We start from the raw sequence: 21,932 nt of genomic DNA, 5'->3' as shown, positions 1-21,932 counted from the left end.
CCAAAACCCTGGCTATATTGCTGATTGAGGCCCATTTCAAACAGTTGTAGCCCTCCAGTTCGGGCCGAATAACATCTCTTAAAATCTTCACTCACAGTTGGATGGCAAGGTTACAACTAGATGGCCAATAAAGAGGATAAATTAATCAACTGGTTGGTTGATGTGCCATACCTGCACACTGGTCAGCCAATGTCGCACTGAAGTGAACGTCAGCTGGGCTGTGACGTCATACATGACCACCACTCCGTCTGCCTTGCGGAAAAACTGCTTGGTGATGCTGCGATACCTGGGGAAGGGCAGCAGAGGAGTCAAAGAATAGGCAGAACTATCGGACAGGAAACATGCAGCTCACCGAAAAAGGACATATCACATACATTTACATTTCCTCTGAAAAGCACACAACTTAGTGAATGAAATGCATTGTCAAGTCCCTTCATGTAAGTAGCCATGGGGAGATATATAAAGAAAGACAACAGTCCAAACCAAACATAGTGTAGCGGTTATGCTACATGCAACTGGAACAAACTGCCAGAAGATCTTAGATGTGTCCAAAATGTAGCCATTTTTTAAATCCAGAATTTCCCTGTTCATGTGCAATTAAGCTCTAAAACATCCACTCTATTCTTACTTCACTTTACTCTTAATTTAATTATTATACTTATCTTTTAATTATGTACTCTGTGCTTTCTATTAACTATTGATACATCTGTTCTTTTAATTACTACTTTTATTCATGTAAAGCACATTGAATTGCCTCTGTGTATAAAATGTGTTATATAAATGAACTTGCTCTGCCTGAAGAGCCCAAGGTTCTGAGGCTCAAGGTTGATATCAGATAAGAGACTCCAAACCCACCTCTCCTGACCGGCCGTGTCCCACATCTGCAGTGCCACCTGGCTGCCATCCACAGTAATTGTCTTCACACTGTAGTCAATACCTACACAACACCCACAGTCACAGGTGAACATTAATACTTCAGGTACATTGAAAGGCCTGGACTTCTCTCCATGCTTCCACTGATATCACGCTAAAAGAAAATGGCACAAATGCTAAATGGACTGCATTGCATATAATTGCTTTGGTACTGGAAGAACTGTGATGAAGGCCACACATTTACCCATTCTCACAGAGACTCGTGCACCTGGGCAAAATAGCCATGCAAGGCCTCACTAATGCACTGTGAGTTGTTTGAGAAGTGTAGGCTCAAGGCCACTTTGAAATGAAGCTAGGAAGGGACCGTCTAACAATGAGACAGTCGTCCACTTTCTGAACCACTGAAACATCAGCCATCTGAACCGTAATCTGCCTCGCTGTACATAAAAAGGACGAAAAGAAGTTGTTCTAAACCATGTAGCAATTACTCAGAAATGATCGGTGACCTTTGCTTAATTTCATTTTTGTGCGAATGACCCATTTGAATCCAAACGAGCAAAGCTCAGACTGTAGGGTCAGTAATCATGGGCTCATGTTGCGCTGCCATGCACTGCTGATTTCCCCCCAGTCAGAACGAAATCAATGTGGCATTCGCATCTCCGTAGAACAATCCGGAAAGTGCTCGGCTGAGAAGAGATGAAAGAGCAGGGCGCCATTGATTGACAGGGAATTGCTGAGCGAGTGAGCCCACATGCTGAAGTGCAGGCACTGTCAGGACCTTTAAAGGGAGTGGGACTTCAAAAGCTAGCAGGGATGGCTGAAGGATGTGTTGTGACCGGCCACCAGCAGGCTATTTTTAGTGGGGTCAGCGAGACTGAGTGAGCCGCTGGCATTTGGTGGATGGGACCGTAGTTGAATCATGCACTACTGGAAGAATGAGACGGTGGAGCAACGCTGGTGAGCTGGAATATGAAGTGTATGGCCAACCTCAACGAGAACAGTCTAAACTTAAACAAGTCTAGTCTGTGTGGTTTTGTTTACATTGCGTTTAAGGTGACATTTATTTGTTTTTTAGTTTTTGCATACATTTTATTTGTGTATGGGCTTCTTTTCTTTCATTAACCTTCATCAGAACACTGCATCAGGAACTTATAATAACTTATAATAATGTCTATGTCTGTGTAAGATATACACATTTCCACTTAAACCCCGGTCTCTCTGGAAAAGACTCAGACTCAGATATGTTGTGGATTTTTTCTAATTGTAAAACAAGTCTCTTGAAGACCATTCTGAGTTCGGAGATTCGTTGTCTTTATTTAAGATGTACAGAGGGAGGCTTTCCATGGAGAGTCTGCTGTTACAAGGACGTATCAGAGTTATTATAGTCTTAACTCTCCCAATAGTTTACCTCCCATTTTCTTATGTCATATTGAGCATGGCCTATCATTAAGGCACAGCGTCCCCTTGGCAATTTGTCACTTTTATTTTGGATTCCCATTTCTTCATACTTCCGTGAATTCTGACAGGTGATGTTATCTGAGTTAATGGTGGCGCAGCTTAAAGGTTACTGCCACCATTTTGTGTAATGCTTCTTCACAGTTTTCTTGTTAATGCTCAAGCTTGCAAAATGGCTGATATTAAATGCATGTAGAAATAACATGAAAATAATGAAGTCAGTTTGCATCTCTCTCAGTTCAGTCCTGGAGGGACTAGAGGGACTGCAGGACTGAATCAGGGGCTGAATTAGAGATTTCCAGAATGAAAAGCAATGCAACATTAAACCGGAGGAATTTAAAAACAGATAGGTAGTTAGTTAAGGTTTCTCAAAAAATGACTTGACAGAAATGAAATGACAGACCTTGTATCTGTGAAGAAATACTATGTATGGATAAATCAAATCAAGAATAAAGGAAACAATCAAGGATGCTGTTCCCAACAATTGTTTGATATTTAAATGTTTAGTTTGGTTGCGCAACTGTTGCTAAGCACACTTCAGAGGTTTTGTTTAGATTATTTTCTATTTGTGAATGTCCTCAATATGTCGACCAGTGCTTAAGCCTGAGCAAAAGCCTGGGGATGGCCCTGGTCTGAAATGTACTTTTTGGCTTTGAGTGAATCATGGTTTTGGGCTGAATATACTATTTTTTGTGTGGCTTTATGTAGTTTGGCAGAATTCACTCAAACACTCTTCTAAGCAGCACCACTGTTTCACCACCGTTTCACACATACCCCCTCTGACCGCTCCTGAAGTGTTTTCCACCAAGGCCTTCATTAACAAAGTAGAATTGTGTTAAGATGCAGAATGTGTATTGACAGACCAATTGTTAAAATGGGTTCAGGCCCTAGGCTCTGTGAGGCACCTATAGACAATTGTATTGGTTTTGCGCTAATAAAGTTGAAATTTAAATATAATTTCTGTCACAAGTACTTAATAGGCCTTACACTTCATCAGCCCAGAAAGCTCACATCATGTTGTTATGAGAATGTAGCCTCTAGTGAAACTGTATGTATTATATAAAGTAAAAGGTAATTTTGGGCAGGATAGAAGTTCAGGTGGAGTGGAGATGGTGGTGCAAGGGCTGTGAAATGTAGTGTACAACTCATAGGGCTATGAAGTGTAGTGTAAAACTCATAGGGCTGTGAAGTTAGCATACAACTGATAGGGCTGTGAAGTCTCATAGGCCTGTGAAGTAAGCGTACAACTCATAGGCAGTGTTGTGTCTGAACGCGTTCATTGAACGAAAGTTCATTAACTCGTTCGTAATTTTGGTGAACGTGAACTGAACGTACTGTATTACTGCCTGATGAACGATACAGTGAAAGCGTTCATTCTGGTGTCTGTGAACGGCACGTTCACTCTTTTCAATTTTGGTTAATAAGTAGCCTGAACTAGTTCCTTTTTTGGAGCTGTGAACTTAGTTCAACATTTTCCCAACACTGCTCATAGGGCTGTGAAGTTAGGGTACAACTCGTAGGGCTGTGAAGTTAGCATTCAACTCATATGGCTGTGAAGTTAGCGTACAACTCAAATGGCTGTGAAGTCGGCGTACAACTCAAATGGCTGTGAAGTCATCCTGTAAATAACTCAGCACTACTAAAGAGATGATAACCAGTAACCCCAACGGCTCTCTGCAGGTGTACATATATCAGCATTTAAACACACACACACACACACACACACACACACACACACACAGACCAAAAACACTCTTCACCACTCTTTACGTTCTGTTTTACATAAACCAGCATTTAAACAAACACACACACAGACCAAAAACACTCATCAGCACTCTATACGTTCTGTTTTACATATACCAGCATTTAAACAAACACACAAACAGACCAAAAACACTCATCAGCACTCTATATGTTCTGTTTTTTTCCTGTGTCAATCCCCTCTCCACCACACACACACACACACACACACACACACACACACACACACACACAGAGCGCTGAATCTCGTCATCATGCGTCACTGCTTTCCTGCAGAGAGACACTTCTAGGGAGTGTCACTGTCAAGATCAGCTAACAGAAGGACACGCATGTGCACACACACACACAGACACACACACACACACACACACACAGTATACACACACATTCTCTCCTGCGTTAGCCAATGCGAGAGTATGAATGATCACACACCTACTGTGGCTGAAGTGCCAGGGTAAAAGCTGTCGTTGCAGAAACGGCGCAGCAGGGACGTTTTCCCCACGCTCGAGTTTCCCACCAGAACAATCTTAAAGAGACGGTCTGGAGAAGCGGATGCCCCTTCAGCCTGAGAAAACAAGAGAGGGGGAGACAGAGTAAGTGAATGACAGAGAGAGAGAGAGAGAGAGAGAAGAGGAGATCTTCGATGAAACTGTAATGTGCCGCTCTTTTGAATGTAAATCAAAACTCCATCTGCAGATGATCATGAATCTCAACACTGAACCAGGACTGAAGAACAGGACAACGCTTCTTGCTTCTGCTCAAAGCAAGGCTTCAGGTAGAGAGTAGAGTCTAAACTCACAGAAGATAAGTAATCACGAGTGGCTTTGAGAGGCTCAGAGAAGCAATAATGAATGATAATGGAGACGGGATGTGTGTAGGCACCAAACACAGGGACCCCAGTGTGCCATACCAGACAACAGACAGATGAGGATGGAGACGTCCAAGTAATAATGAAAAAGCTCTGCTCACACACAGGATTAGCATCTTGCTCGTTTACTGATGCCAGCTAGTAATTGGTGGCATTCTGGACTATGAGTCTTGTGAGAATATGCCATCTCTGGAAATTAGACTTACCACCTCAATGAAACATATGAGGCACAAAAAAAACACAACCGGTGCGTGTTGAGAGTTCTAGAAATTTACATTTAAATTTACACTTAGTCATTTAGCAGACGCTTTTATCCAAAGCGACTTACAAGGATGTACACAATTTTTACATTTCCACTGATGGCACACTGCACATCAGGAGCAATTAGGGGTTCAGTGTCTTGCTCAAGGACGCTTCGACAGGAAAACTAGCAACCTTGAAACTAGCAACCTACTAAACGACTTCTCTACCTCCTGTACCACTGTTGATGAATACATCTGTGTTGACCATTGTTACCTAGGCAAAAATATCTCCATAATTTCACTCCGTCTGAAAGAGCTTAAAAGTGTTCAGTGTGTGTGTCTGTGGACTGATGATGAACACAACAGCTTGTCTATCAGTGTGACCTCTCTATTCCTCTCAAAGGGCCTCCCTGATAGACATGGCCACTAGATGCCTTTTTAAACCAAAAATAGGAATTATTTGTCATACATATAGTGCTTCTAGACTGTGGTTGACTGTCTAATGTTTTGACAAACTGAAAGCCAATGTGCTATTGTCACAGAGCACGTATCTGGAGAAATTATGGAGAAATAATGGTTAGTAAAAGGAATACAGGTTTTTAGGTTAAAAAAAAACTATCTATCCCAGAACCCAAGATGTTCGCTTACGCTGCATATGGTTTCCTTGCCGATGGGCTGGTGGCGGGGGGAGGTGGGGGCGTCGGAGGGGCGTCCCTCGGAGCTGGGGGTGCTGGACCGGGGCGGGTAGATGTTACTCATCTGCAAGTCAATGCCTTCCTCTAAATCCTGCAGAGAACAAAGGTGTGATGATTATGATCCATATACATGTGCTTTCTCATCTATGAGGTGTTTCTCACACCTGTGTTAGTTCTATTGGTTTTAAAGGGATGAGAATATGAATAAAATACAAACAAAACAAATAAATGTATGACAATCAAGTTCTGTGTGTGAGAAGGAGTATTTGTTTGTTAGTGTGTGTATGACAGAGAGTAAACCATTCTCTATACATCTTTAAGTCCTTCCTGTCCTCCTGCAGCAGATTTGTGTGTGTGTGTGTGTGTGTGTGTGTGTGTGTGACAGGGAGAAACTAATTCTCTATACATCTTTAAGTCCTTCCTGTCCTCCTCCAGCAAATTTGTGTGTGTGTGTGTGTGTGTGTGTGTGTGTTTGTGTGTGTGTGTCCTACCCACCTCCTCTTCGCTCCACTGGTGGAGCTGGGGCCTGCGCTCCTCCTGTAGGAGATCAGGCAGGTGGTCCTCCTCTATGGAGATGATCCTCTGGAGCTGTTTACGGCGGGGAGGAGTGGTGATGGGCAGGGCCCCGTCCCCCTGGTCCTCCTGCCCTTGGGGGAAACTGTGGCCATTCAGTCCCATCATGCTCTTCCTCTTGGAGTGGGACGGGACTTCCTCTTCATCCGTGTCACTGCATGTCGGAACACAAAGGATCATGGGACATCCTACAGCTTGTTCATATGTATTTCATAGACACAGAGAAGGATAATTACAAGTCTATGAGATTGCTTGTGGTTGTTTATACATACACACACACACGCACGCACGCACGCACGGCACGCACACACGCAATATAAGGAGGCATGTTCCATTTTTGACCATCTTACTAAACTCAATAGTTTGATTTCTTCCAATTTCCTGGTCTGTTCTTAAGCAGGGCTCTTTTCTAAATTGTGCGCTTCCAGGTAAATCAACCTGGTTATGAAGAACACGTGACCTCTGTGAAGATTGAGCCTTGCATGATTACTCTTCAGGCTATATTAAGAATATCACTAATACGTAGCTGTACCTCTTGAATCATGATTCATTTGGGGACTTATTACTGAGCTATCTGCCTGTAATGCATTCAGAGCGTGACCTGAACACAGACTAGGGTTGACTATGTGTATTTGCAATGCTGGCATTTCTGGTTTCTAGGTTATACAAACTGGTAGCCAATAGAGAATCATCATCAGCCATAGGTAATAATTAAATTAAAAACTGTTATACAGTTTAAAATGAGACCTTAACCTGGTTTAACTTAAAGGGCAAAGATGGCAAGTGTTCCCAGTGTAGTGCAGCCTTAAAGGCAAAGTCTGTGATTCTGGCAAAAGGTTGTTGATATTTTAGGTCAACATCCAATCAAAGTACACCCCTCCCTTCCATGTTCCTCAAGCAACGTGATGATTTGCTGGAGTAAATTATGGCTTGGTACGAGCCACTATGTTTTTCTCCCATTAACAGAGCCAGCACTGTGTACGAACACCATGCTTTTTAGAGTGCACACACTGAAGTGACAACTACAGGACTGTAAGGAGCAATTTGCGTAATTTGACAAAAAGAGTAAAATGTCAGACTTTACCTTGAAGTAGATTTAAGAGATTGAGTCAATAGTCAGCTGTTATATATGCCTTTAGATGCGTACCTCTTAAAGGAGGACTTCCTCTCTGTGTATCTGGAGCCGAGGGATGCAGATCTCTGACTCAAGGATGGGATTTTAGACACACCCATGGGTTTCTGGGAAGCAGGAAAAGCATTTCCGCGTTCATTAATACAGTGTGCAATAGACAGCACTAGTGCAAGACAGATCGGACGCTTGAGTCACAGCCTGTCTGGATGAATCAGGGATAATTCTTCTTGGTCTTGTTGCAGAGGGATATAACAATCTCATTTGCTTTGTTTGTTAACTATAGAAAGGTCATAAGCTCCTACTCACATACAAAGAAACAACACATTACATAAATAAATAAATGTATTTCACTAGTTCGCCCATAGGGATGCTAGTAATAAGCATGTTTGGCTTGGTAATTGGCCGTGGTCTTGGGATTCCTACAGCAGAGATGACGTGTGCGTGTGACAGCTCTACTACTAGTGATGGAGAGGAGGTGGGATGCTTTGCTATGCCAGAGCGCGTGACATAGCAGATGAGGTAGGTTTAAATCTCTTAAAACGTGGAAGTGGGGTGAGTGACAGCTGTCAGTCCTCCTCATAGGCTCCTCCCATATTTTGTTTCGGAAACATTTACAACAGCAGCATTACGTTTTGTTTTTTTTCTAGGAAAAATCATAATACACAAAACAAATGAATACGTATTTTTTCTGAATTTAGTTCATGATGGGAAAAAGCTGAGAGTTCTTGGCCAAGTTCTGAGGTGTGTGTGTGTAGGCTATCTGTTAAGGTTGATTCCAGCATGCTTACCTGATAGCATATATCTTTTTCATCCCGAAGGTGTTTGTTCATTTCCCTGAGTAAGAAAAAGTGATAAAAAGAGAAAGATAAGTCTATGTGTACATCTGTGTATGTGTGTGAGTCTGTGAGTGTGTGTGTGTGTGAGAGAGAGTGTGCAAATGTAATTATGTGTGAGTGTGTATGTGTGTGTGTGTGTGTGTGTGTGTGTGTGTGTGTGTGTGCGTTTGTGTGTGTGTGAGTGTGTGTAAGCCAATTTCCTTCCGAGGAAAAGGTGATAAGAGATAAGTGTTCCCACCCAGTGGAACATATTACATCATGAGCGACTTTTCTCTCTCTCTGCACTCTTTTTAACTTTTTGAGCTTTTTCTCCTCAAGTTCGACAGACAACATGAGGGCTCTATTGCGCAGCCTTAGAACCCATACACACTAACCTAGCTGTTAGCTTTTCAAGTAATTCTCGTACTGTTGCCATGTTTTGGCCCAGGACAGAGGCTGTGACCTGTTTGGGCATACAGAATGAGTCCCTGAGCAACTGGTGAAAAGGAGCTACTTGTCTGCCCGGGTTATTGACTGTGCAAATGTTGTGTGTGTGTGTTTTTAAGGGTGTGTTCACGTGAATGTCTCTCTGTTCATGTCCGTCTGTGTCTGTCTGTGCATAAGAGTGTGTGCATAGGTGTGTCTGGTCTTCTCACCTCAGAAGATCTAGCTGTTTCAGCAGGCTGGCCCTCTCTCTCTGTAGGCCTTCAGTGACACGGTACATCTCACTACGGGAACAAAAAGAGAAAATAGCAACAAAATTTTATACAAAACTGAATGAAAATAGCAACAATATTATACAAAACCAAATAAAAATAGCAAGCCCACCTCACCTACAGCAAACCCACAGCACCTGACCTGCTGCCAACACACCAAAGCATCTCACCAAATCCACGGCACACAGCAACTAAACTACACCTGACACATAGAACCATTTGACCTGTTGCTTGGACCTGACCCCTGAAGCAAACACATTAACAGATGTTCCAATGCCCTACTCAGTCACAGCAAAATGTTGAGGCGCGCGCATGTGTATTTGTCTGTGACGAGTCTCCCTCCTTGTGTTGTCGTGAGGCCTGTTCCTAAAGTAAGCCCATCTGCTCCTGCTCCCAGAATATGTGTGTGTGTGTGTGAGTGTGTGTGTGAGTGTGTGTGTGTGTGTGTGTGTGTGTATCTGTCGGGTATACAGTAGGTGTGCGTGTGCGTGTGTGTGTGTGTGTGAGTGTGTGTTTGTGCGTGTGTGTGTGTGTATCTGTTGGTATAGGTGTGCGTGTGTGTATGTATGTGCAGATATAGGGCTGTGTGTGTGTGTGTGTGTGTGTGTATTTGCAGGAATTGGTGTGCATGGGTGTGTGTGTGTGTGTGTGTGTATGTGTACGTGAGAGTGTGTGTGTGTGTGTGTGTGTATGTGTACGTGAGAGTGTGTGTGTACTCACAGCTCTTTCTCTTCGTGCAGTTGTGAGGCCTGCTCCTGCAGTAGGCCCAGGTGGACCTGAGCCAAGTCCAGCTCCTGGGTGGTGTGTTCCAGCTCCCTCTGCAGCTCCTCGTTGGTCTGGCGCAGCATGGCATTCTCAACGCGCGTCTCCTGCTGCTCACTGCTCATGTCCCGACACTGACCCTCCAACTGACAGATAGAGAGAGAGAGAGAGAGAGAGAGGGAGACAGAGAGAGAGGGACACAGACATAGTGAGACAAGGAGAGGGGGATACAGAAAGAGAGAAAAAAACATAGCAAAGAACTGTGAGAGAAAGCTTCTGGGATGCCAGAACTGAGAATGAATATGAGGAAGCAGCTAGCTGAAATATTCCTGCTGAGCTTCTGTAAAGAGTGTGAATGTACTGAGCAGCTGAAGGGTTTCAGTGGTGTGTGTGTGTGTGTGTGTGTGTGTGTGTGTGTGTGTGTGTGTGTGCGTGTGTGTGTGTAGTATTCAGCTAGAGAACAAGTTGCAGGAGGGCAGGCAGATAAGGTGGCCACTAAAGTGCTCCACAAGGCCATCAGGATAAAAATATACACATGAAAATGGGCTCATGTCCACCAAACGCCAAAAATGTTATGCCATACAGGTACATACAAGCACACACACACACACACACACACACACACACACACACACACACACACCGCACTAAACACACTACAAAAACATACTTAACTCTCTCAGAAACTATATGACACACCCCACTCAAACTACTACACACCCCACTCAAATACACAACTATCTTCACCATACTTCATTTTCCAAATCTTCTCTGTACATACATATACACACACACACAGCAAAATAAAGAAAGCCATGCATACACAGAGTAGTGTTGCTGATCCACTTAAACCACCACAGTGCCTGTCCAACAGAGCTATTGGCAGAGTGAGTATCAGGATGCTAATGACAAAGACTGCTAATGATCAGGGCAGGAAGAAAGATTTGATGTCACTGTGTCACTGGGATGCAATGAATGGTTTAGTCCGGTTTAGTCCCTTTCTGTTTCACTGTGAAAAGGGCACAAACACGTTACATGTGGACCTTAGTTTGCGTCAGAGCTGACTCGACCACAGCACTGTGAAAGGCCCGGGTTTACTCAAAGCTTAGCTGTGAATTAGGTCACACCCAGCAACCCTCCTAGGTGTTTCATAAATACTGCGCATATGCATGACTCCGCACACACACACTATAACCCTCGCTACATAGAGAGATACGAGAAGACAAATGTAGACAAATCCTTTCTCTAGTGCCTAGATAAAAGGTAGGAAGTGAAGGTACTTAGATTGAACTAGGTCTAGGACACTAGGAACTAGGACATGTATAAGGGTCTGTGCGACTTACAGAAGATGAGGCTCTGAGAGACCCATTGTCATGACGACCCTTGCCGCCAGTTGGATTTTGAGTTTTGGGATTTTTTAACTTATATATTATTAATATACAGTACTGTGCAAAAGTTTTAGGCAGGTGTGAAAAAATGCTGTAAACTAAGAATGCTTTCAAAAATGGAAGTGTTAAAGGGATAGTTCGGTTTTTAAGACATGAATCTGAATAGCTTCCCCGTCACCAGTGTCATGCAATCATGAATCACTTACCCCCGACAGCGTCCTGTGAGCAGAGTTCTCGTCCAGTTTTGGTCAAACCGAAAGTAGTCCGGCAGGTTTGCTAGACCCAGCAAAATAAAAAGTTTCTCTTCCCAAAACATTATGTGTTCAAAAGAGTGATATATTTGCATCCCAAAAACATTGTAGTGGAAAAAGTCACACCTCGTTATCACTTGGCCCTATTTTCAATACGCTCGATACTGCAGAGTCTACGGCAGATACTACTAGAGTCTACCGAGTTTTGATTCGCGAAAGTTGATTCGCGAAAGTTTGATTTGCCAAAGTTGCCTGAGAGAAACGTCCATCACAGGAAAACGATGAAAACTGAGACAACATTTGATAAAATTGACATAAAGCATCGTTTTTCTGTGATAGACGTTTCTCTCAGGCAACTTTGGTGAATCAAACTTTCGCGAATCAACTTTCGCGAATCAAAACTCGGTAGACTCTAGTAGTATCTGCCGTAGACTCTGCAGTATCGAGCGTATTGAAAATAGGGCCAAGTGATAACGAGGTGTGACTTTTTCCACTACAATGTTTTTGGGATGCAAATATATCACTCTTTTGAACACATAATGTTTCGGGAAGAGAAACTTTTTATTTTGCTGGGTCTAGCAAACCTGCCGGACTACTTTCGGTTTGACCAAAACTGGACGAGAACTCTGCTCACAGGATGCTGTCGGGGGTAAGTGATGCATGATTGCATGACACTGGTGACGGGGAAGCCATACATATTCATGTCTTAAAAACCGAACTATCCCTTTAACAGTTTATTTTCATCAATTCTTCATAAATTAACAAAATGCAGTGAAGGAACAGAAGAAAACCAAATATTTGGTGTGAACACCCTTTGCCTTCAAAATAGCATAAATTCTTCCAGATACACTTGCGCACAGTTTTTGAAGGAACTCGGCTGGTAAATTGTTCCAAACATCTTGGAGAACTAACCACAGATCTTCTGTGGATGTAGGCTTCCTAAAATTCTCCTGTCTCTTCATGTAAACCCAGACAGACTCGATGATGTAGAGATCAGGGCTCTGTGGGGGTCATACCATCACTTGCAGGACTCTCTGTTCTTCTTTAAGCTGAAGATAGTTGTTAATGACATTGGCTGTATGTTTGGGGTTATGTTCCTGCTGCAGAATACATTTGGTGCCAATCATACGCCTCCCTGATGGTATTGCATGATGGATTAGCATCTGCCTGTATTTCTCAGCATTGAGGACACTATTCATCCTGACCAAATCTCCAACTCCACATGCAGAAATGCAGCCCCAAACTGGAAAGGAACCTCTACCATGCTTCACTGTTGCCTGCAGACTCTCATTATTGTACCTCTCTCCAGCCCTTCGGCGAACAAACTGCCTTCTTCTACAGCCAAATATTTCTAATTTTGACTCATCAGTCCAGAGCACCTTCTGCCATGTTTCTGCACCCCAGTTTCTATGTTTTCGTGCTTAGTTCAGTCACTTGGCCTTGTTTCCTTGTCGGGGTAGAGCTTTTTGGCTGCAACTCTTCCATGAAGACTTACATGTCTGCTTTGAAATCTTTGTCTGGGAAAGACCCTGCTGATGCAGTATAACTACGTTGTGTCTTGTTGCTGTGCTCAGTCTTACCATGTAAATGGATAAAAAAATAAACATTTATTGTTTACATTTTTCAAAGCATTCTTAGTTCATAGCATTTTTTCACACCTGCCTAAAACTTTTGCACAGTACTGTATATTACATATGATACGTCATATTGAGGCTGTGGAGTCGGCAGACTGTGATGGTGTATGGTGGGACCCCTCTTACCCTCTTCTGTTTCTGGAAGAGATGGTCTAGCTCGCGCTCCTTACTGGACAGCTGGTGCTCCATGTCCTGGCTGCGTGAGAGGAACCGCTCCGAGTCCTGAGAGAGATCCAGAGCATCACGTACACCGCGGTTCACACTTACCACGTATGCCATACATTACATTTGTTCACCACGTAGACCTACACACGTAAAGCATCCCAACACAGACACACACACAGACACACATACATATGCTAACAATCTCCACTCATGCACGCTAAATATTAAACCTGACACTCACTAAGCACTGCCACACACAAATCTTAGCATTACATTATATATCCACACACACACGTTAAGCATTATCAGACACATGCTAAATATCAAAACACACACTAAGAAATATTACACACATGCTAAGCGTTACATTTCCACACAGACTCAAAATATCAAAACACACACACACACACACACACACACACACACACTAATCACACACACACACACTGACACACACATACACACACACACACACACACACCTGCAAAAGGATCCGTTCCTTCTCATTTTTGATCTGTTGCTCCATCTCCTCGTACAAACGCTGAATCTCATCATCATGCGTCACTGCTTTCCTGCAGAGAGACACTTATAGTGAGTGTCACTGTCAAGATCAGCTAACAGAAGGACACACATGTGCACGCACACAAACACACACAGACACACACACACACACACCAGAAATATAACACATACTATTACATTTACGTAAGGCCACTGCAACAATCAACCATATTGTCAGTTAACGTGTTGTCTTCATTTGCTCAAAAAAAGGAGGAAGTTGATTAACTAGTACACAGCAGACAACCCTACCTACAACCATCAACAACCATCTTGGCTTGGAGGCCCTTTTGCACACACACGCACACACACACACTCCAGAAACCCACAGACAAAAACCCCACTCCAAATTCAAAGGCGTATGCTAAACCGACAGGGCAATGAGATCAGAGACAGGATCTCGAGTGGCTCCGCTCACTGTGTCCCTATTCAGTGCCCACTCCAATATCATCCCCATTTGTGTTCCTCAATACAGTCAACAAGAACAGCTGCTAACACAATTACACATGGATATAGTATACTAATGTTCTATTCATTTGATCCGAACACACAAGTGGAAAATAATCCGGCTGTGTCTTAATTAAAAGAATATTGACGACCTAGGATTCAAATATGGAAAATAGCATTTTTATGTTCTGAACTGCGATCGGATGTATCGCCAGGGTGTAAACACAACTGAACACTAAGCCAGCTCTATATTTTGATTAATTTGTGTACTATACGGCATTTGGAGCTCCAAATTGTTGAAAGCTCTCCTTTCATGACATCTCACTATTTTTGAGCAAATTAAAATATTCAGTGTACGTACATGACCTCTCAGTTTTAACCCTTCCCTATGCATTCTCTGGATAATATAAAGTTATTCTGCATCACCATGACGAATAAAAAACTAGTTACGCAGTCCGACTAGCTCAAACCCATAGATCAAACTAGTTTCTCCACACCCCCATGTTTGGTGTCACCATAGGCAGTAAGTCTCATCCATGCTTATGGGTTGAGTCTGATTCTGCTAATGAGTGTTAGAAACACAAACAATAGGAGAGAAGCCGGTGTTTTTACAGGAGAAGAACAATGGATCTTACCACACACGCACACGCACACGCACACACACACACAACTGCACTCATCAAAGGACAACAAAAGAGCCGTGCCAATTAACAGAATGAATTGCTAATGGTCTTTTCATCACGTAGTGCAGAGGCACACTTCCCTGGAGCAGCCTGGCAAAGCACAGGTGATGGAAGTACTCGGAGAAACCCTTTGAACCCCCAGCTTTAACCTAACACATCTCACAGGTTACGCTTAATCGAAAGAGTTTCAACATGGGTATTTAATCCTCACCTAGCATGTGCTATAGCCTACATGTTCATGCAACAATTTGCTACTTTTTTATGTTGCATATTATGCATATTGAAAATGTAAAAGAAGCCTTCACAGCACAACATCGCCAACTAGGTCGCCAAAAGAGTCCTTTCTTAGTGTAAAGGGTTTCTGCATGCCTTAGCACTAGTAAAAAGTGCTAGTTCTCGACCAAAAACTCCTTACTGCTGCTGTAAGTATCTGTGTGTGGTTAGATGTGCCCAGAAGCTGAGGGTCAAAGATCCACACAAACTCTTTGTCACTTAAAGGTTTACAGCTCTCTAAAGCACACAGAGGGGGTAGTATTTGCGCTCACGGTGTGGAACAGCCCAACACAAAAATTCCCATGGTCCCAATCTCCCAATCTCTTTCCCTCTCTCTCTCTCACTCAGGATTCTGGGATTTTGGAGGGCAAAACCTGCAGAAGGGCTACAGCAGGCCTCAAGCATTTAGAGAATGAACTGCAAGAAAATACACACAAAAAAAAACCCTAACACATTTAGACTTGAGTGCTGACAAAAAGAGAGGAATCTATGACAGAACACAGCCCACCACACACACACACACACACACACCCACACCCACACCCCCACACAAACACACACACACACACACACACACAAACGCACAGAGAGAGAGGGAGAGTGAGGGAGAGAGAGAGAGAGGGAAACAAAGAAATGGCATACACACACCCAAGGACACACACAGAGACAAGCATATAATAACTCTGGCTATGAAGCCATTGACCTGACCGACCTCTTTAGTGCGCTCTCCATCTCCTGCCGCTCTTGATTGGCCTCTTTAATCTGAAACGTGACCCGCGCCAGGAACTCCTCAAAGTTGGCCAGCAGGTGAGGCTCGTCCTGCCGCAGCTGCACCCACAGACTACGCACCTCAACTGGGCTGCAAGAGAGAGGGTCAGTGGGAGGGTGAGAGGGTAAGATGGAGAGATTTAGAGAGGGAGAGAGAGAAAAAGAGAGAAAAAATGTAATCACACAGTTTTATCTATGCTTTAGTACGATCCTTATAGTCATGCAGATACATACAAACAGGTAAGCGTTTGTATGTGTTGTGTGTGAAAGAGACAGAGATAGAGGGTGTACATTTTTATATTTGAGAGAGAGAAAGAGGGAGAGAGAAGCAGGGAGCCATTCTTTGGCTAATTTTGTTGTGGTGAAAGTGTAGAGCTCTTGAATGTGGTTACAACACACACAGCGACCTTCGGAAATGCAGCAGCGGGATCAGGGAAGAAATAGAAGAGGGCAAACTCATCTGTGTCCACAATCACACAGAGAGAAAATCATCCAAAGGGCTAAATATACCCCTATTCTTAAGCCAAGCCACAGAGAGGCTGATTTGAGCTATTTTACCAATCAGTACAACATGTAGAGAAGGACAGCTTGGTTCCAGATCTAATGATGACTTTTTTTTTTTAAACAGTCTTTCAGTCAGTCCTCCAAAAGACATATATTTAATGTATAAAATATTCTATTCAATTCTATTCAATTTAGAAAAAAAAATAAAGCTATTTTCCAAAAGCCTTGTAACACTCCTGTATTTCAAAGAGAAACACCTTTAATAGAAGAAAGGGAATAAAATTGCACCAAGGACTATCTGCAAATGTAATGTAAATGTAAATGTAATCTGTCCTGTCATCTGTCCCAGTCTAACGCACCCCACCCCAAAGTCCTCCGTCTTTCAGCCTGTCAATATGAAAATGTAAAAAAAAAAAAAAGTCTCATCCACCTCTTGGTCCATCAATGCTCTCAAATTGAATGCAGGCTGCTTGCTAAAGGTGAGCTTGCTCATGCGTTTGGACAAGCCCCATTCGGCCTGTGTGTCTGCAGTACACTACTGAGAGAGAGAAGCATACGGCCAGGACTGTGGATGTGTTCTGTCTTGTCTGAGACCTTCCCGCTGGGACTACTACTACAAGATCGATCACTCCAAAAGTTTTACCGTTAGTTTAGAATCAGGACAATACTTTCCACCAAAGGCAGAACGACCTTTTCTCAGATCGATCATGGAGATTCTGGTGATTAAGCATCAAACTATGGAACTCTTTCCGCCAGTTGAACGACTTTCTTTTAAGAAGTCTCCTAATTACAACACAACCTTGCGGCCACTGTACCATGCACTACATTTATTGAAATAGAAATATTTAAACCTTCTACCTGAACCACAATACAGTAAAAGTTTAAAGGGAGTCGTTGCAACGTTTGCACTTTAAGCATAGGAAAGTCTCTAGCTTATTGTGATGCATAAAGCATATCACCATAAGAACATTATTGTGTTACACACAGCTCCTTTCTGTGGAGAACCTAGATTACTTAACAGGGCCGTCAGTCTTACTCACTCCTCAAACACATTGCTGGCCCCCAGACTCTCCATCAGCATGCAGAAGTTCCTTTCCTCTTCCTCCTCTCCTCCTCCCCCAGTCAGACTCTCCTCCCAGCGGCTCTGGTACAGCGCCTCAGGGGGGGTGGCATCAACAGCCCCCTCCTCCCCTAGCTCTGAGACTGACACCCTCTGGCCGAACATGAACTCACCTGGAGGAAGAGAGACGCACAAAGAGTTAAATCAAATCAAATCAAACTTTATTTGTACCGCACGTTTCATACACGGAGGTAACACAATGCGCCTCACAGTAGGAAAGAAAAAAAAAAAGGGGGGGGGGGGGGGGGTGGTGGTGCTAAAAACACTCGTAAGTTAAGATGCATAATTCTAAAACAAAGAAGTTAAGGATAAGGTGCAGGGGATGGAGTTGGAATTGTATACAGTAGGAACTTGTTTATAAACAGGGAAAGTCAATTCATGTATATAAAAATAAATAAATAAAGCAGGTTCTGAGATTTTAATGTGGTCAGGGTGCTTCTTAATAGATCTGAGATAGATAGATTTGGAGAGTACTGGATCTATTTCAACTCTTGACTAGTGTATAGTTACACCAGCAGCAGGTGTGATTTGGTATATGAGTGAAGGGGTTTGGAAATGTGTTTAAACTACGCTGAGTGAGTGGTGGAGTGGTAACACAATACGTGACTGTTGTGGGAGTTTGACTGGGATTATTCTGGAACCCACTGAATCCAGAGGAGAACTCGTCCAGGGTGAGGTATCCGTTGCCGTCGGCGTCTAGGGTGTCGAAAACGTTCTCCAGCTCGTCCGCACTAAGAGGAAGTTCTCCATGCAGCCTCTGCTCAACACAAGAGAAAAAACAGACTCAATACACCAGAACAAAGAACACACCCTAACTAAGCACAAGCAACACCATGCAAACAGCACTCAGCAAAACAACACAAACTGTTACCAACTCAACATAACAAACAGTGAAAAAAAAAAAAAAAAAAACGCCTCAACGCAGTTATGAAACAGCAGCTAACGCAACAAAATCAGGTGAGAGCACAGTGATCTTCAAGACAACACAAAGATATCTAGCTCAATGTGCTAATGTCAGGTAGTCAGTCACCTCTCGTCAACAGAAGATATATATAGATAAAACATCTATGTGGTATATGAGCACAGAACTTTAGTGACACCTTAACCTCACCCTACTTAAATTCATTCGCAGCTACAAACAGCCACCATAAAGTGTTAAACAGGCCACAAAGCAGGAATGTTGACACAGACGAGACAACTCAACACAGCCCATCCCTCATAAACCCAAGAGCAAACACCACAGATCCTGTCTCGGTCCAAGCCAGACGGCTGTGTGTTGGAATCAAATATAATCCGATGCCCCCACCCACAAACACACACATACACACACACATACGGTCTTATCAGTCCCTGGCACAGTCCCCGAGTGCCCTTCAGTTCGTGTGTGTGTGTGAGTGTGTGTGTGCGCGCCGTGGCAAACATGACCTAATCTGGGCCTAACCTCGCCATGCTTGCCACTATAATTACAGTGCATGAAATGCCCTGTATTGTTATTCCTAGGCTTCTTCTTCTTCTTATTCTTGTTACCTTTTTCTGCGATTAATTCAGCCCGAACCGCTTAACGTAGAAACTTCATTCAAACTTTGTCGCGTAGGTCTTGTAAAGGACACTTATGCTATGTTTTTTTCACTTTTCTAAACTTTATACTTTTTAAGATATTAAATAAAAACGAATCTAAATTTTCCCATTGACTTACATTGGGCCATTATGACATCATAATAGGGTCTTTAAACTGGCTTGCACCTGTGCTTCACTGACAGCTGCGCCAAATCAAAGGAACCTCTTCTCTGTCCCTCTCAATTTAACTGTAACTAGGAACATTAAGACACCTTCCATCCTCTACCTTTTTTCTCTCCATCTCTCCATCTTTCTCTCTATCCCTCTCAGTCTACTTTCTCTCACACTCAATCTCTCTTCTTCACTCCATTTTTATCTCCTTTTTTCAATATTTTCACTCTTCTTTCCTTCTTCCACTCTTCTTTCCTTCTTTCACTTTTCTTTCCTTTCTTCTTTCCTTCTTTCACTCTTCTTTCCTTTTCTTCTTTCCTTCTTCAACTATTATTTCCTTCTTTCACTCTTCTTTCCTTTCTTCACTCTTTTTTCTTTTCTTCTTCCACTCTTCTTTCCTTTCTTCACTCTTCTTTCTTTTCTTCTTTCACTCTTCTTTCCTTCTTCCTCTCTTCTCTCCTTTTTTCACTCTTCTTTCCTTTCTTCTTTCCTTCTTCCACTCTTCTTTCCTTTCTTCTTTCCTTCTTTCACTCTTCTTTCTTTTCTTCTTCCTTTCCTAACTTTTGCATTTCATGCACTGGTATTTCCTTCAGGAAATGCATTTTCTAGTTCAGTATGTCTTTTTAAGTGTGACTTTTATGAGTTGCATATTACAGAATTACAGAAGGATGAAGAGGGTTTCTAACTTGAAATCAGCTGGGTCCAGTTTGAACCTGATGCAAGTTTCTCCAACAAAACTTCCTTCACATAATTGGGCTGGCGCTCTCCTTTTGTTTGTTTCAAGAATGGATTTTCTATACATAATTAGGGTGGGCATTCGCTGAGCTAGAAAAGACTCATTAATTACCGCCAATTAACATTTGTCCAAATTACCCATGCAGATCACACATAAACTCTCACTCTTGCAACTACCCTTCCACCCTTTGTATACACACACATTTCAGTCCCAAGGATCCCACACTGCAAGGCTATTGTTTCGTTTGTCTGTTTCTATATCTACAGATGCATTAATGAGTTTCTGCAGAGCACGCCACGTACACAGTCGTACGTATGTATACTCCGACGCCTGCTTATTAAAAAGGATATGGAAATGCTCCATGGCGAAGCGGACTGCGATCAATGGCCTCAGGATGCAGAGACAAAAGGGTCTCAGGTTCAGACGATGGGCCATGCATCACCATAAACACTGGATCACAGGTGGAGCGCCTTTGAGAGCTACGCTCTTCACAGAGGACTCCTGAGAGCTGCAACATCAAAGGTGGGTGGACGTGGGAGGCTGGGAGTGTGTGTGTCTGTGTGAGAGGGGGTGGTAATGGTTGTGAGGCAGAGTAGGGGAGTGAATCTGCACAACAAAAAGCCTCCGGTGAAGTTGTGACTGCTCTCGCTGAACACGCTCCTCAAGTGCCTCAATGCATCGCTCACATTCACTGGAGAAGCCCACACATCCCCTCACTTGGACTGAATGCCCATATGCATCATGAGTCATGAGTTATGAACACTCATGGACGCACACACAGACATACAGACGTGTGTAATTTACACTTCTTACCCAAAGAGGTTTCTTTAATTAACAAAAAATATTTGTTTTGTTTTCTTTCCAAAAAGGTGCTCCCAGTGTTTGTTGTCTATTTGCATACATCGATGTGATATAATGGACACATGGATGTAATGGACAACAGCTCTGATGTAATGGACACATTTTATGATCAAACTTTCAGCCACGCTTGTTCAAGAGAAATAAAAGTTCTGCAGAAGTGTGGAAGTATAGTAGTCTTGTTTAGTGTTAACCCATACCAACAAGGACCAAACCAAAGAGACTTGTCTGTTAGTCTACACAGTACATTTGCACTGCTTCACTGCCTGGGACAGATACACTGTGCATATAAATGATACAATGATTACAAAACCAGTACTGCCTTAAAATGCAGGTTTACAATCTTTGACAAGTCAAAAGAATTACAGGGAACAAATTTGCATTTTAACTCTCTCGCTCACACACACACGCACACTCACAAACACGCACGCACGCGCACACAAACACAGTCACACACACAAACTCACCTGCATGTCCCGTCGTGTGATGAAGCCCTTGTGCTGGATGTCGCAGAGCTGAAAGAACTCCTGCGTCTTCTCCATCAGTGTGCTCCCTTCGTACCCCTCCTCCATCTCTCCCTCCGTCGCCACGCTCTCCTTCAGTGGGCGCCCCTCTCTGGGCCGCGACACTCGGGCAGCGGCAGAGGCTGAGATGCTGCTGAGGTTAGCCATGATGTCTCTCATCACCCCCCACCACACACACACACACACACACACACACACACACAGGCACTGGGTACCACACTTCACTCACTCACTCTACATGGGGCAGCACTATAGGAGAGGAGAGAGAAAGAGAGAGAAAGAGAGAGAAAGAGAGAGAGAGCGTGTGTAAGGGACACAGAGAGGTGAGAGTGACAGATTTGAGATACAGAGAGAAGGATAGACAGAGAGACAGAGATTGAAGAGAAAGGGAGGGGAAAATGAG

At 43.2% G+C, this 21,932-nt stretch overlaps 1 protein-coding gene across 1 annotated transcript in view; it reads right to left on the bottom strand.

The window, feature by feature from the left end:
- cracr2aa (calcium release activated channel regulator 2Aa) overlaps window positions 1-21,688 on the bottom strand; it is a gene marked incomplete at both ends in the record, with an annotated part of 22,286 nt that extends 598 nt beyond the window's left edge. Inside the window, 15 exons of the mRNA XM_080841734.1 lie at window positions 172-286; window positions 856-937; window positions 4,522-4,654; window positions 5,848-5,985; window positions 6,390-6,621; window positions 7,615-7,706; window positions 8,388-8,433; window positions 9,071-9,142; window positions 9,851-10,038; window positions 13,292-13,387; window positions 13,812-13,902; window positions 16,004-16,150; window positions 17,604-17,796; window positions 18,329-18,440; window positions 21,473-21,688. Coding sequence (XP_080697860.1) covers window positions 172-286; window positions 856-937; window positions 4,522-4,654; window positions 5,848-5,985; window positions 6,390-6,621; window positions 7,615-7,706; window positions 8,388-8,433; window positions 9,071-9,142; window positions 9,851-10,038; window positions 13,292-13,387; window positions 13,812-13,902; window positions 16,004-16,150; window positions 17,604-17,796; window positions 18,329-18,440; window positions 21,473-21,688 — 1,953 coding nt within the window. The remainder of the gene's footprint in view (window positions 1-171; window positions 287-855; window positions 938-4,521; window positions 4,655-5,847; window positions 5,986-6,389; window positions 6,622-7,614; window positions 7,707-8,387; window positions 8,434-9,070; window positions 9,143-9,850; window positions 10,039-13,291; window positions 13,388-13,811; window positions 13,903-16,003; window positions 16,151-17,603; window positions 17,797-18,328; window positions 18,441-21,472) is intronic.
- Window positions 21,689-21,932: the final 244 nt, after the last annotated feature.

This window comes from Sprattus sprattus (assembly GCF_963457725.1).
Source record: "Sprattus sprattus genome assembly, chromosome: 7".
NCBI lineage: Eukaryota > Metazoa > Chordata > Actinopteri > Clupeiformes > Clupeidae > Sprattus > Sprattus sprattus.
The sequence above is the reverse complement of the archived record's forward strand: the minus strand, read 5'-3'. Positions and strand labels throughout refer to the sequence as shown.